Consider the following 15,427-nt stretch of genomic DNA (forward strand, 5'->3'; position numbering starts at 1 on the left):
GGAAGGGAGGTTCGGAGGTGGCTAGAATGGATTATTTCCAAATTGAAATCAGTGCGGTTATCTCAGTTCACATAGCATTAATCTGAAATCCAATGACCCAGAAATAACTGTGTTGAGAAATGGGGGGGGGGGGGAGCCAGATCTATCTGGTTCTACTGTGTGATTTGCCCTCTCTCGAAATAATTTTCATTCTCCTCCAAGCAAAGGAGACTGAGCTGGAACATCTTTCAAACTGTAATATACCAGCGTGCGGAGAATCCCCTTATATATTCTCAAATTGTACCAAATTTTCAAAGAAGTGCTGCTGCAAAGGGCAGCACTAATGTCTGTCGCCTGTTCTCTAGAATTTTTTTCTAGAATCTCTGTGGTCCACTGAGGTATTGCCATTTTACAAAGCAAGACTACGTACAGTGGTATCTCGGGTTACGAACTTAATTAGTTCCAGAGGTCCATTCTTAACCCGAAACAGTTCTTAACCTGAGGCACGCTTTCACTAATGGGATCTGCTGCCACACCACCGCTGTGCAATTTCCGTTCTCATCCTGGGGCAAAGTTCTCAACCCAAGGTACTACTTCCAGATTAGCGGAGTTTGTAACCCAAAGTGTTTGTAACCCAAAGCGTTTATAACCCGAGATACCACTGTACTCGGGATTTTGTAGCAGTGAATCAGGCACAATGAATCACGGTAAAGTGATCCTGAATATGGCTGAAGTTTACACACCAAGGGTGGGAAACCTGCTCCAGGCTGTGATTGGCCTTCTGGGTCTCCTCCTGACCATCAGCTGTCTGGCAGGGAGCAGCTGAGAGGTCAAAGGGCAAAGTGTGCAACTGCAGTTCCTTTGTCTGCAAGACAATCAAGGCAGAGGGGAAAGTGTCTCGGCAGAGAGGCAGATGCAGTCCTTACAAATACTCAAAAAGCAATATATGAAATTTGCAATTGCCTGCATGTAGTTTTTGGGATGCACGTGCATTTTGAAAGTTGAGGTTTGAAACAGTTGTATGGCAGCAGTGGCGTAGCGTGGGGGGTGCCAGGGGTGCCGGCCGCGCCGGGCGCAACATTTGGGGGGGCGCGTTTGGCCGGCCCTCCTCGAGGAAGCAGGAACCCCACTGTCCTCGGACCTCCTCCGAAGCCTGGCGGTGGGGCGGAGAGACCTTCTCCCCGCACCAGCCTTCGGAAGGCTGCTCCGAAGCCTGGCGGTGGGGCGGAGAGACCTTCTCCCCGCGCCAGCCTTCGGATGGCTGTCCTGAAGACTTGTGGTGGGAGCAGTGGCGTAGCGTTGGGGGTGCAGGGGGTCCTGCTGCACCTGGCGCAACATCTGGGGGGGGCGCGGAAGAGACTCGAGTGCTAAAATCCACGGGTTAGGGGGCGCAAATTACTTGCCTTGCCCCGGTTAGGGGGCGCAAATTACTTGCCTTGCCCCGGGTGCTGAGAACCCACGCTACGCCACTGTATGGCAGGCCTTGCAGTCCATGGCTACAGTTTGCACCCAAAAAATCACGCACCCACTGTTACCTGGGGCTGCAGTGGTGCAAAAACATGGTTACAAACATGGATCCACATCGATCCTCAGGATTTTTGCATTGGGCTACCCCAAACTCACCGTCAGATCACATGTCTGTGGCCACAGCATGAACCACAAAAATCATACATCCACTGTTTCGTTTAGAACATTTTTTTTCTTGTTTTCCTCCTCTAAAAACTACATGCGTGTTATGGTCGGGTGCGTGTTATCGAGCAAAAAATACGGTACTGAGTTGCTTTTTGCATTTTGCACAGTCAGGAGATATAAAGGGTGCTAGAGAGCATCTCCTGCCCACCACCATTCACAAACCTTGGGGGAGAGGGGGAAAGGCTATGGAGAAAACGAAAAGAAAAGCTTCAGTGTATCTGTTTACATGGCAAATAGTTTTGTGCGGGTGTATATGTGTATGTAATTGTGTGCCTTCTTTTGGCTCTCACTCCATGCACCACTTGAATGCAACCCCTGAGCTCTTTCTACTAGGAAGCACAGCTCCTGGCTTGAAAATGGCACCCCATCCCTTCTACACAAACCTACTTTGGTGGGATTTTTGTTGGAATAGATATGCATGGGATATTGCTGCATGTGTTTTTTTCTATAGAATCTAAGAGGCACCATGCCCAGTCTGACTAATGTGTCATATGTTAAAGAAATCCAAGATAGTGGAAAAGTTTAGTGCAGCCCCTGGCACACTGGCCCTATTGTTTGCCCTTCTGATATAGGAACAAACCTTGGTGCCTGCTGGACCATGCCTTGTTGTCAGTAACCCTAGCCATCTTAGATCTTGTTAACTCATGTAGTGTAAGAACAAACAATTATCTCAGGGCTGAATTGGCCATTAAGCAAAATAAGCGCTATACAGTCATACCTCATGTTATGTCCGCTTCAGGTTGCATGTTTTTGTCTTGTGTCCCACGGCAACCCGGAAGTACCGGAAAGGGTTACTTCCAGGTTTCGCCACTCGCGCATGCACAGAAGTGCTGAACTGAGCTGTGCGCCTGCGCAGACACAGTACTTCGAGTTGCGGGCTTTTCACGTTATGGATGGGCCTCTGGAACAGATCCTGCCCGTAACACGAGGTACCACTGTAATTTTCCATTGCCAAATTTACCATGGAACACATGGGGCAGCTGAACCAGGTTCCGCAAAAAAGGCTCCCACAATACGTGTGTCATAAGTTCAGTGCAACAAAAAATGTAGAAACAAGATTCAGTCATGCTGAACTTTATACAATAACTGTAGAAGACAATATTTTACGGTTTATTATTGTTTATATTTCAAAATAGATTTCTATGGGGGCACCAAAATCTTTTAAGTGCTTAGGCCTTCTAAAGGTCTTAATTCAGCCCTGAAATATCTTCACATGATTTCATGCTTTTGCAATATACTTTTAAATGGAACATTACTCCAGAATTCATGCTGCAGTCTAGTTCAAGATTCAACATGTGAAGGACCCACACCCTGGAGACTTGCAAAGGGTCTCCATGCTTCCTTTTCTCACCTGATACTGTACAGGACATTCCCATTTCTGGCGATGCGCAGAAGTTTGTTATCTGTGGTGATCTCATGGAAATGAGCCCCTTTTTCATTAGCAAAGAACAAATCGGGTTTCCAGATGGAGTCCAACATGGATGGGTCCAAGTCCAAGGAATCATCTGGATACTCGTTGTATGCCAGCCGGGGGTCATTCCACTGCTGCCGCAAGAAAATATTCACTCTGTAATCCTGCATGGAAAAAAGAAAAGGAAAGTTATGGGATGCCCCAAGGAAGGTATCAGAAATGACCAGAAACCAGAATGCTAAATGCGGCAGTAAGGGCACTGAAAAGCAGCTGAGACTGAATGAACAAAAGCAAATGCAAAGTCTTTACTACTGCTAGGGTCAGGGTCTTTCTCTGTGAGTTTCGCTGCTGGTGCTATTTCTTCAGGAAGCGCCTGTATTTTTAGCTCTGTAGCCAACGGGGTTATCACAGGGCAAACAGCTGCAGCCGACGCCTGTTCCATGCTGCGATTTTCAGACCATCCATCGACAGACCAGGGCTGTGGTTTATCAAGACTGAAGAGGGGATATTATCCAGGCTCATGGAATAGGCACTGCAGGATCCTCTCCCAGGTTGGGCTGGGGTCACACAATGATGAAATACCTCTTCGGTATATTGAGAATGTGCAGAGGATGGAAGGTAGTTCTTGGGAGTATTCCACATGTTTCTCAAGATTAATGGTAATTTCCAGAGTCTTTTAGAAGCAAGCAAGCAAGCAAGCAAGCAAGCAAGCAAGCAAGCAAGCTATTCTACAGTTGAATTTCATAACAGCTCTATGAGATCAACTCTGTTTTGCACATGGGTCTCCCATGGCCAAGATTTGGGGATACTAAGGGAGGGAGAAGATTGGGCAAGGGAATGGCTTGCAACAGAACAAAGCCCAGAAGACAGTGCTCAGCCAGAAGGCTCTGTGAGAAGAAAGCCCCATTAACCAGCACTTTTGCTACCTCCCCAACCCAAGAAAGTTGCCCCGTCCTCCTCTGAAGACTGCCTACAAACTCTCAGTAGAACAGGAGCCCCCATCCCCCTGAAGAATCAAGCACTGATAACTTTCCCAGAGGGTGTGAAGCAGGAAACCTTGACCTACCTCTAGAGCTCATTTGAAGTTCTGATTGTCTCCAGACCTTTCCTGGAGCAGCATCCTAGCTTGCTTGCTGCTGTATCCATCTCAAATTTCCCTCAGCTCCATGTGGAGCTGTCCATGGTTCTGTCTCTGTGCCCTGACCCTTGTCCCACTTGCCTCCTCCTCTCTAGAACAGGATAAAGGGGCAATCAAAGTTGAGAGTGTGTGGCTTAGTCGATATCATCCATGCATCTGCTTTGGCTGGACTAGATGGGCCACTGGCCTGATCCAGCAGGCTTTTCTTATGTCCTTATGACTGTCAGAGAGTGTGTGTTGGTACTGCAGGCTACATGGAAACTCCAGGAGACTGTAAAGCACTGAACTGCAGCTGCTGGGAGAAATGGTGGGAGGACTATTGTGTGTTCATGGGCATTGGGTTTGCCATTGTTTCAAAGCAGGGTGCTGGATGATGAACCTTTGAACTGATGGAGCTTTCTTCTTCTAGTGGCTTGGAGAACTGCATCTCTGATGAGCTTCCATTGCCACTTCAAGACATTTTTATGCACCTGGGTTGACCGGGTTACCTCTGATCTGTGGATTTTCATGCTGTCATGTTGCAGATGTTTATTATGTTTTCAGATGTTCTACTTTTTGTTTGATTGCTTTGTTGTTGTATTGTCAAATTTGTATTGATCTTTCTAAAAAACCCTATATTTTTAAAAAAGAATGAAAGTGCTACAGTATATGAAATAGGTGAAATAAATTAAGTACGGTAAATAAATAATCTAGGATGGCTTTTATATTCTTACTTTTAAATATTCTTCAGGTAGATCTTTACAGGTATAACAGGGAAATGTGCCTTCAATATTTTATCAGCTAAAACACAGTGTTCCTCAGCTATCAGACCTCTGCAAAATTCTCCATCAGACCATACTAATTTCCTTTTCAAAATATGTTACTTGCTCATTTTTTTTTTAAGTTTCTACTGTTATTTCAAACTAGCATGTTGTCTCAGGAAGAGAGTGCAAGCATGCATGCATGAGGTTCTGGGTTTAAGTTCTGATGGCTTCAGAACAGCGAAAAATATTGCTTGAAGTCTCACAAAGCTGGGCTTGAGATCCTCAGTCAATAGTCCAGATTATACTCCTAGAGTAGATGGCCAGAATATACTCTGCAGTATTTCATCCTCCAAGAGAATAGTAGTTAAATCATATACAAATCAATGAACAAATGTTCATGTTGCACATTATTTTTTTAAAATAGGAAATAATAAACATCTGGGAAATTTTTCTTTTTAATCATCAGGATTTTTTTTAATAAAAATAAATTTTAAACAAATGTCCACATTGCATAGTATTTTAAAAAGAAAACAAGCAGCATCTGGAAGATGCTTCCAAAAAACATGAGAATTTTTTAAAACATCTGTTAACGGGATCTAATTTGAAATGTTCCAAATATACACATATTCAGCCTTAAGCTGTGCTTCTAATATAAGGAATGATTTCAGGCATGTGATACCAGAGCCAGTGTGGTGTAGTGGTCAGTGTCCAATTAGGATCTGGGTTCAAATCCCCACTCAGCCATGAAGCTCACTGGGTTACCTTGGGCCAGTTCAGTCTAACCTGGCTCACAGGGTTGCTGTGGGGATTGAGTGAGGAGAGGGAGAACCATGTATGCTACCTTGAGCTCCCTGAGGGGCAAGGCAGGATATAAATGCAATCCATCCATCCTCTTCAGCTGTGACATGGGTTTGCCCAATGCATGTGAGGATGTTGTGAGTAGACCCAGTCTGCATGCCTCACCCATTTGAGCCGTCACAGATTCTTTTTTCAGTGCCTAAAGATTGCAGGCCACAACGCGACAGAATGGAAAACAAAAACAAAGCCAGCACAAGAAATGAGTTGAACAAAGGAGCCCTTAGAGATGTCATGGATAGGGTGTTGGTCTTAGATCTGAACCCAGCCAGGAAACTCACTGAGCAGCCCTATCAAACAACCTCACAAGATTGTTGTGAGGATAAAGCAAGATAACTGGCATAGCTCAGTGGCTAAAGATATGAGCGGAAACATCTCAGGTTCAAGCCCCACCATCAAGAAAGAATCCATAGGATGGCCTTAGGGAAGCCAGCATCTCTTTCCCTCTCCATCTGAAAATAAGGAGATAATGATACTAATTTCCTTTACAGGGCTGCAATCACGTATATGAAGTTCCTCGAACATTCAGATATTCCACAGAAATGCTAGGGATTGGTGTTCTAATCCAATATATTCTGCCTGAGCAGCCCCGAGGAGAACAGAGATACAAATCGTGTAACAAATAAATTCTTTTCGCGGGAAGAGTCATAGCTCAGCGGTAGAGCGTCTACTTTGCATGCCAAGTGTCCCAGATTATTTGTTTATTTCATTTATAAATCACTTCCCATGAGGCAACCTGAAGCAACTCACAATAAAAATGCATATAAAACAGTTACAAATATAAAAGACACTAATACAATTGCATATGCATAGTTTAAGACCAGAACAGTGCTTGCATGGAATCACTACCCACCCAATACAGATGTCAACTGGGGTAAAGTCAGTTAAATTCCTGGCATCTCCAGGTACAGCAGAGACTGTCCCCCATCTGAAACCTAAGAGAGTTGTTGCAAGCTAGTGTGGACAATACTGAGCTAGATGGACCAGTGGGCTGACATATAAGGCAGCTTGCTTTGTTGTGTCTTATGTTGTGTCTTAAGGGACATGGGTGGTGCTGTGGTCTAAACCACTGAGCCTCCTGAGCTTGCAGATCAGAAGGTTGGCGGTTCGAATCCCAGCGATAGGCTGAGCTCCCGTTGCTCGGTCCTAGCTCCTGCCAACCTAGCAGTTCGAAAGCATGCCAAAAAGTGCAAGTAGATAAATAGGTACCACTCCAGTGGGAAGGTAAACGGCGTTTTCATGCGCTGCTCTGGTTTTAGTGTTCCATTGCGCCAGAAGCGGTTTAGTCATTCTGGCCACATGACCCAGAAAAACTGTCTGCGGACAAACGCCGGCTCCCTCAGCCTGTAAAGTAAGATGAACGCCGCAACCCCAGAGTCGTCTGTGACTGGGTTTAGCTGTCAGGGTCCTTTACCCTTTTTATGTTCATAAATACTCAAATTCTGGTCTGGGGCAATATGCTGATTCCATCTCCCTTCATAGTATTTAGCTTTCTTCCTGTGCCAAAGAAGAGAAGGACATGTGGTGTGTGTGTGTGTGTGTGTGTGTGTGAAAGAGAGAGAGAGAGAGAGAGAGAGAGAGAGAAAGAGAGAGAGAGAGAGAGAAAGCAAGAGTACACAAATGGGGCTGACCCTATTAGAGATCCCTGTTGTTCATAGGGGTGTCCCATCCAGCTGGAAACCCAGACAGTACTGCAGACTTTATGGGCTTGTTCTCTAATTTAATGGAAACTTGTCTCGCCTGTGCTATTGAGAATGACATTTGCTTCACTGTCTCATGTCTTATAGCTCCCCTGTGTTGTCGCCAGGCCAAGCCAAGCCAGACCCTTTCCCTGGACAATAGGTGGTAGCTCTGGTTTCCTTTGTCTGACCAATGGCTTCCCTTTGCCATCTGCCCTCCTGGGCTTCGCGTGAGAGAAGAAGCCCTTTTCGCAAACAAAGAAGGCAATAAAAGCTCCCGGTCCCTTCCTTCATTTGCATTTCCAATGTGCTTGAGGAATGGCAGGTCATAAACCAATTTCACTGCCCTTGACCAAATTAATTGTTAGGATTAGGATTTATGGTTTTTATTTAGTGCTTTTCTTACTTGGGATGACCTGAAGCAGTGAGTCAGACGCCGATAATAAAGTGAAGGTGTGTGCAGAAGCCATTATATGTGTGCTCACTAGTAACTAATACATAACCGCAGACAGAAGCAGCTGATCTTTTCTCTTAATGCAAATCAATGGTGCTTAGAATTACTGCCTATTTTTGGAAATTTGCCCTCAGCTAGAGGTGTGTTGAAAACCGTCGTGAAAGCAGCCTTGAATGTGCGCGACAGAGGAGTTCCCCAAAACTGGAGATAGGTTTATAAATGTGGAGCAAGGTGGCAATTGAACAGCTGGAGCTTAATGGAATTTGCTCCAGATATTCTTGGAACAAAGTTGCCAGCTTATTTACAGTATTCATACATTTATAAACTGTCTTTCATTATAAAACAACAAGGCAGCTTACAGAATGGAATCAATACAACAAAACAGGAAGACCCTAAAAGCACAAATACCAGAATTTCCTACAGAGGTGGTACTAAAAAAGCTACAGAATGCAGTCAGGCATAGGCAAGTTTTAACCAATTACCCTTGGTGCCTACTGCATATCTATGGGAATGTCATTCCACAGCATGGTGGCCACTGCAGAGAAGACCCTTCATTGAGCTGCCGCTAAACAGGTCTCCTCCAGGCATGACATGACTAGGAGGGTCTCTCCCAAGCATCTCAGTGAACAGGCTGGATTGCTCTGCTTTCCTATGGACCACATCAGCGAGGCTGAGATGGGGGTCTTGTCATCTGGGCAGCCCAGGAGCTCCAAAACACATGGCCAAGGCTTACCCCCTGGGGAGGTTGTTTCAGAGTTGCTAACACAGCAGTTTGACTTCACCCCTGGTGGTGCACTCCACTGTCTCTCGAGACAGATGGATGACAACAACAATAAATAAAGAGACTTGGCCACCATGTTACTTGCATTGGTAACTGGGTTATTGTAACACACTTTACACAGACCTGTCTTTGAAGAGGATTCAGCAACCATTGCTGGTCCAGAATATGGCAGTCAGGTTCCTAGTTGGACTGGCCAGTCATAAGCCTTTATTAATAATAATAATAATAATAATAATAATAATAATAATAATAATTTATTATTTATACCCCGCCCATCTGGCTGGGCCTCCCCAGCCACTCTGGGCGGCTTCCATAACAACCAAAAATACAGTAAAATATCACACGTTAAAAACTTCCCTGAACAGGGCTGCCTTAAGATGTCTCCTGAATGTCAGGTAGTTGTTTATCGCTTTGACATCTGCTGGAAGGGCGTTCCACAGGGCGGGCGCCACTACCGAGAAGGCCCTCTGCCTGGTTCCCTGTAGCTTTGCTTCTCGCAATGAGGGAACCGCCAGAAGGCCCTCGGCGCTGGACCTCAGCGTCCGGGCAGACTGATGGGGGTGGAGACGCTCCTTCAGGTATACTGGACCGAGGCCGTTTAGGGCTTTAAAGGTCAGCACCAACACTTTGAATTGTGCTCGGAAACGTACTGGGAGCCAATGCAGGTCTTTCAAGACCGGTGTTATATGGTCTCGGCGGCCGCTCCCAGTCACCAGTCTAGCTGCCGTATTCTGGATTAGTTGTAGTTTCTGAGTCACCTTCAAAGGTAGCCCCACGTAGAGTGCATTGCAGTAGTCCAAGCGGGAGATAACCAGAGCATGCACTACTCTGGCGAGACAGTCCGCAGGCAGATAGGGTCTCAGCCTACGTACCAGATGGAGCTGGTAAACAGCTGCCCTGGACACAGATTTGACCTGTGCCTCCATGGACAGCTGTGAGTCCAAAATGACTCCCAGGCTGCGCACCTGGTCCTTCAGGGGCACAGTTACCCCATTCAGGACCAGGGAATCCTCCACACCTGCCCGCCTCCTGTCCCCCCAAAACAGTACTTCTGTCTTGTCAGGATTCAACCTCAATCTGTTAGCCGCCATCCATCCTCCAACCGCCTCCAGACACTCACACAGGACCTTCACCGCCTTCACTGGTTCTGATTTAAAAGAGAGGTAGAGCTGGGTGTCATCCGCATACTGATGAACACCCAGCCCAAACCTCCTGATGATCTCTCCCAGCGGCCGCATGTAGATGTTGAAAAGCATGGGGGAGAGGACAGAACCCTGAGGCACCCCACAAGTGAGAGCCCAGGGGTCTGAACACTCATCCCCCACCACCACTTTCTGAACACGGCCCAGGAGGAAGGAGCGGAACCACTGTATAATTAAGGCAAGCATGTGCCTTTATTAAGGCAAGCATTGCTCTACCACTGAGCAACGGTCCTTCAGCAGACTTTGCTACTCACAGCTAATGTCTATAAATCTCCTGAGGTTTCTGCCAGGGACCTTTCGGTGTAGAAGTCCTGCCTCTCATTGGCTCTGGCCTCCCCTATTTTTATTCTCCCTGCTTGAAGCGTCACCAGTCAGAACTTCAGTCCGCTGCTCTGGAGACAAGCGATATTCCTAGTTCCTGGATATGTAACCCTATGGCCAGTAGTAGTAGTAGTAGTAGTAGTAGTAGTAGAAGAGTTTGGATTTGATATCCCGCCTTTCACTCCCCTTCAGGAGTCTCAAAGCAGCTAACATTCTCCTTTCCCTTCCTCAACCACAACAAACACTCTGTGAGGTGAGTGGGGCTGAGAGACTTCAAAGAAGTGTGACTGGCCCAAGGTCACCCAGCAGCTGCATGTGGAGGAGCGGAGACGGGAACCCGGTTACCCAGATTACGTGACTACCGCTCTTAACCACTACACCACACTGGCTCTCAGTACAGGAGTGTACCAAGGTTACTGGGGCTTCTGGTATTCCCTGCAGTGCACTATACAGTAGCAGCAGGAAAAGAAGATGATTTCTTTAAATAAATGAATGAAATCCACTTAAGATTCCCATAATTGTAACCATCAAGCCCTTATGTACCAGGCACAAGCTTATGATGCAAAACTATATTATCCTGTGGGCAGATCCAGGGTTTGATTTCTACTAATATCCAGTGTACTGTGCAGAAATGTTCTACCTGCAGGAAAGATACCAGTTGCTTGGAATCAACTAAATTCCAAGCAACTGGTAAGCCAGCTCCTCAGAAGTTGGGAGAGCACAGTGGGGCTTAGGCCTTGCTTGCGGGTTTCCCACAGACTGCTGGTTGGCCGATATGAGAACAGGATACTGGACTACATTGGTCTAGCAGGATCTTCTATGTTCTTAAGGACTTCTGACTGGGGTGTATGCTGAACTGCACAGTTAATATCCTTATAGAAATCCACGACGTGTTTGCCTTTATAAAGTCCACCTGTCACCACAGGCGCTTTTGCAGTGCTAATGGCACCACATAACTTTCTCCTGCTGGCTCTCCACCTCCATTTGAACTTGAAAGTATGCCTCTTAGAGGCATGAATAAAATTTTATTCCCTGCTCTTTTGCGAGAAGGGCTGGGCTCCAAGAAGTCACCTTCACATGTTCTGGCTAATTACCCATTTCCTCCCCAAGGTAAGATATCTTTAGAAAACTGTTGAATAGCCGAAGACAGCCAATAATGGAATTGGCCTTCTGCACAACTAACCAGTCACGCAAGTCTGAAGTCGGGTAAGAAAGACATAGTTAAAATAGGGGCAGGCGGAATGGACAACTTTGAAGAGAAGAGGCTCGATTCTCTATGGACAGCAGCTACCTGAGCAAATCAAATGCATCGATTCCCTCCCCTTTCTGCTTGTGAAAATCAGTGATGGCTGCAGTCAGTGAAAATCAATGTAATTGGCCTAACAGGCAGAAAGAAAAAGACTCTTTTGCTTATTCAGCTGCAAACCGGCCGAACGCCGGCAGGTCAGCCCTGATCCTGTGCCTATTTCATGTAAGGCATGAAATAAATCTAGCTGGAGAGGAATTCCAGCAGGAGCTGCTCGATGTTTATTGCCTTGCATGATGAAAAGGTGCAAGGGCGATTTGGGAAAGCAAGGATTTTATGGCTTGGGGAACTAAGCAGGCTTTGAATAAATGGAGGTTTGAGCAGAGTCCTTAACCATAGGAGATTGAAGGAAGATACCAGGTACCATTTGGGAAAGGGCTGGAGCTCAATGGTAGAGCATCGACTGCATGCAGAAGGCTCCAGGTTCAATGCTTGGTTTCTCCCAGGGTGGATTTGATTTAAATAACAATTTAAATCACTAGTCAGTAAGACTTGATTTAAATCATTTTTTATTTTATTTTTTACAGAAAGACTCATTCTTGCTGGTATAATCTTAATATTTACAACCAAATGAAGGTTTCATTTTTGGAATAATAAATTTTCAGAGAAGTTTTTACAGTTCTATAAAAAATTACTGATCTGGTTATACTATAAGAAATACATAGACTGATAATGATGAAATTATTGTGAGGTTTAATAAGTTAACTGTTTATATTTGGACAACTTTTCTGCTGTACTTTATTGGAAGGAGAAAATAATAATCATTTCCTTGATAACAATTTAAACAATTTATTCAACTAAAGCAATAGCATTATAGCATATGTATCCATGTTTGTTAACTGATGCGGTTAAACATTTTTTTTAAAAAAAAAACTTAGACTGAGATTTAGCACACATGAAAAACTTAAAACAGATCCTTATTTTGTGATGAATAGCCTTTGGACTATAATGAAACTATCTTTAGAAAGATTTTTCCTCCAAAAGCATTTTATTTTAAAAATATTATTATTATTTTTAAAAAAATCTGATTTAAATTAAAACATCCATTTTTTTTAAAAAAAACCATTGATTTTTACCCACCCTGGTTTCTCCAGATAGGCTGGGGGAAAGCTCCTGTCTGAAATCCTGGAGAGTTGCTGTCAGCTAGTGTAGACAATACAGTGGGACCTCTGGTTATGAACTTAATTCGTTCTGGAAGTCCGTTCTTAACCTGAAACTGTTCTTAACCTGAGGTACCACTTTTGCTAATGGGGCCTCCCACTGCCGCTGTGCCGCCACCGCACGGTTTCTGTTCTCATCCTGAGGTAAAGTTCTTAACCCGAGGTACTACTTCCAGGTTAGCGGAGTCCATTACCTGAAGTGTTTGTAACCCAAGTTGTTTGTAACCTGAGCTGTTTGTAACCCAAGGTGTTTATAACCCGAAGTGTTTGTAACCCGAGGTACCATTGTACTGAGCTAGATGGACCCAGTAGAAGGCAGTTTCCAATGCTCCTATGGGCCTCCCAAAGAGAAGGCTGATTTTAGTGGGATTATTATTTATTAATTTGTTAAATTTGTATGATTCTATACAATGGAATGATTCCAGAGTAAGGGCATTTTCACACCTTAAACTGAAATTGGGTTGTGCCTCGGTTGTTTGATAACAGGAACATAAAAAGTGACATCTCCTAGGCTGGACATCTGACTCCTTGGACTGTACTGTCTTATGAGCCCATGGTGGAAGGTCGTGTGGATCCAGAATTGGCCTCCACAGTCACTTATGGACTCACTGTTAAAACCCTGTTTATAGAAGACAATCTTACTCGACTACCAGTGATCGCCTAAGAAGAAGAAGACTATCTTACATTAACAGCACTCACACATGACACGTGCACAGTGAGAGAGGTTCAGGTGAAACCTCTAATGTCACTTGGGGCTGCACCCCTAGCACATTTATTATATTATATTCTCTATTTATTAAAACATTTTACAATCTTCCTTCAGCACTTATGTACAGGGTGGTGTACAAACTAAAGCAAAAAATGATCACACCACCATAGATAGGACCATAAAATATAAATCTATAAAATCCAATCAAAACAGCTTTAAATGACAGTAAAGCACTTCTCTGGTCTCGATGAAATCTGGATGAAAACAGCAGAATTCACTTCAGAGGAAACATGAATAGGATTGCACATTAGGTTATTTTAGGCATGCACTGCCCTGGTCAGCAACGTAGAAATTATTTAATTTCTTATTGAACAACATTTGAATTCTTTTTTGTTTGAGGAATCAAATGTCTTGAGTTATCTCTGGTTCTACATACCATACATACCATACATACCATACATACCATACATACCATACATTTAAATCACATGGCTTCGTCCAAAGTGCCCTTCAAAGTGTAGTTTACTTCTCTTTATAACTACAAACCCCAGCCTCCTTAACAAACATTTTCAGGTCACTTCTGGGTTCAGTGTGATGTGTGTGTGTTTGCAGTCAAACACATATTGAAAGGGCATTGCTTGCATACTTCCTGGGGAGCTGCAGTCAATGTCCCTAACAAGAACACCAGCATAATGTTATATCTGTGCAAGCCTAAGTTGCCTTAGTGGATTAGTTTGAATCCATTTCTCTCTTGCGATGCACAAAATTACAACTGATCCCTGAGGCCAGAAATAGCAATTATCTTGGCGAACTTGTGCATCCAAACCAATGTAATGAGAACGCAAGGGCAGGGGGCAGATTTATGGGAAGGGTTTGGTAAGCCTGCTCCTCCTACAGCTGTTGATTCTTCTCAGGTAGAAACCTTGCCCCATTCCTGCTTTCTTCTCAGACTGGCTTCTCAGTCTACTTTTGGAACATGACTGGGGTTGGGTAGTGAATGACAGCATGGGACCATTTGCTAGAGAATTCACAAATAAGGGAAAGAATAAGCAGCTCCCTCATGTCTCTATGCACATGTATCCACAGAGTGAGCCTCCTTCCACCACAAAGTTAGGCTTGAAATAAACATTCTTTATACTTGATTGCTCTCTCTCTCTCTCTCTCTCTCTCTCTCTCTCTCTCTCTCTCTCCTCTCTTGTGTACTTCTTCCATGGGCCAAAAAAGGGGAGCCAATCCACATTAGAGTTAAGGAAATCCATGGTTGCAAATTCTGTCTTTCCTCATAACTTCTAGCACTATCCTCATCATATATGACCTGACTGTTCTTTCTTCTGAATGCTCTGATAAGCTTCTTCTCATTTTTTGAGACTTGTGGCTAGTAAGCGGAAAGTTGCCTATTATGACCCATTTATCCCCCCCCACAGTCCATTCTTTGATTGAAAAGTTTGTGCCCAGATGACTCCTAACCATTATTTTCGGTTATTTCCAGCCTCTGGTTTCTGGTGCCCTTTATATTAATCTCTGTAGCTGCTGTGGGTTGCACTGCAGTCTCCTATAAGGTTACATTTGATTTAACCTTTTGAAGTGAGATGGATAGCATATGAGATTTCTTTAAATAGATCAAATTATATATAGATCATATAGATACAAAAGGGCACAATAGAATGAGGATTCCAAATGTCAGCTCTTGATCTTTAATTTAAGCTTGCATTGGTAACTTTTGCTACCAACTTTGAAGTTGGGAGGGGTGACCAGTCTGATAGCCTAGCCATTCATTATTTTGAATATTTATATTCTGCTACTTAATATTTTGACCCCAACTTTCCACCATGGATCCTGAAGATGGCTTACAACAGGCATCCTCAACCTTTTTGGGCCACTGGGTAAATTTGGAAATTTAAGGAACTGCTCTGGGTAGCACAAAATGTCAATTTCACAGAAGAAAACTGGTGGTCCTCCAAGCCTCCCCGCCCAACAAACAGGGAATGCATCTCTCT

General features: G+C 44.4%; 1 protein-coding gene across 2 annotated transcripts in view; it reads right to left on the minus strand.

The window, feature by feature from the left end:
* Window positions 1–15,427, minus strand: part of GLRA1 (glycine receptor alpha 1) — an 82,981-nt gene that overhangs the window by 17,013 nt on the left and 50,541 nt on the right. For both annotated transcript variants that reach the window (XM_082211805.1, XM_082211804.1), the window contains exon 4: window positions 3,023–3,246. In XM_082211805.1, coding sequence (XP_082067931.1) covers window positions 3,023–3,246 — 224 coding nt within the window. The remainder of the gene's footprint in view (window positions 1–3,022; window positions 3,247–15,427) is intronic.

This window comes from Podarcis vaucheri (genome assembly GCF_965113315.1).
Source record: "Podarcis vaucheri genome assembly, chromosome: 2".
NCBI lineage: Eukaryota > Metazoa > Chordata > Lepidosauria > Squamata > Lacertidae > Podarcis > Podarcis vaucheri.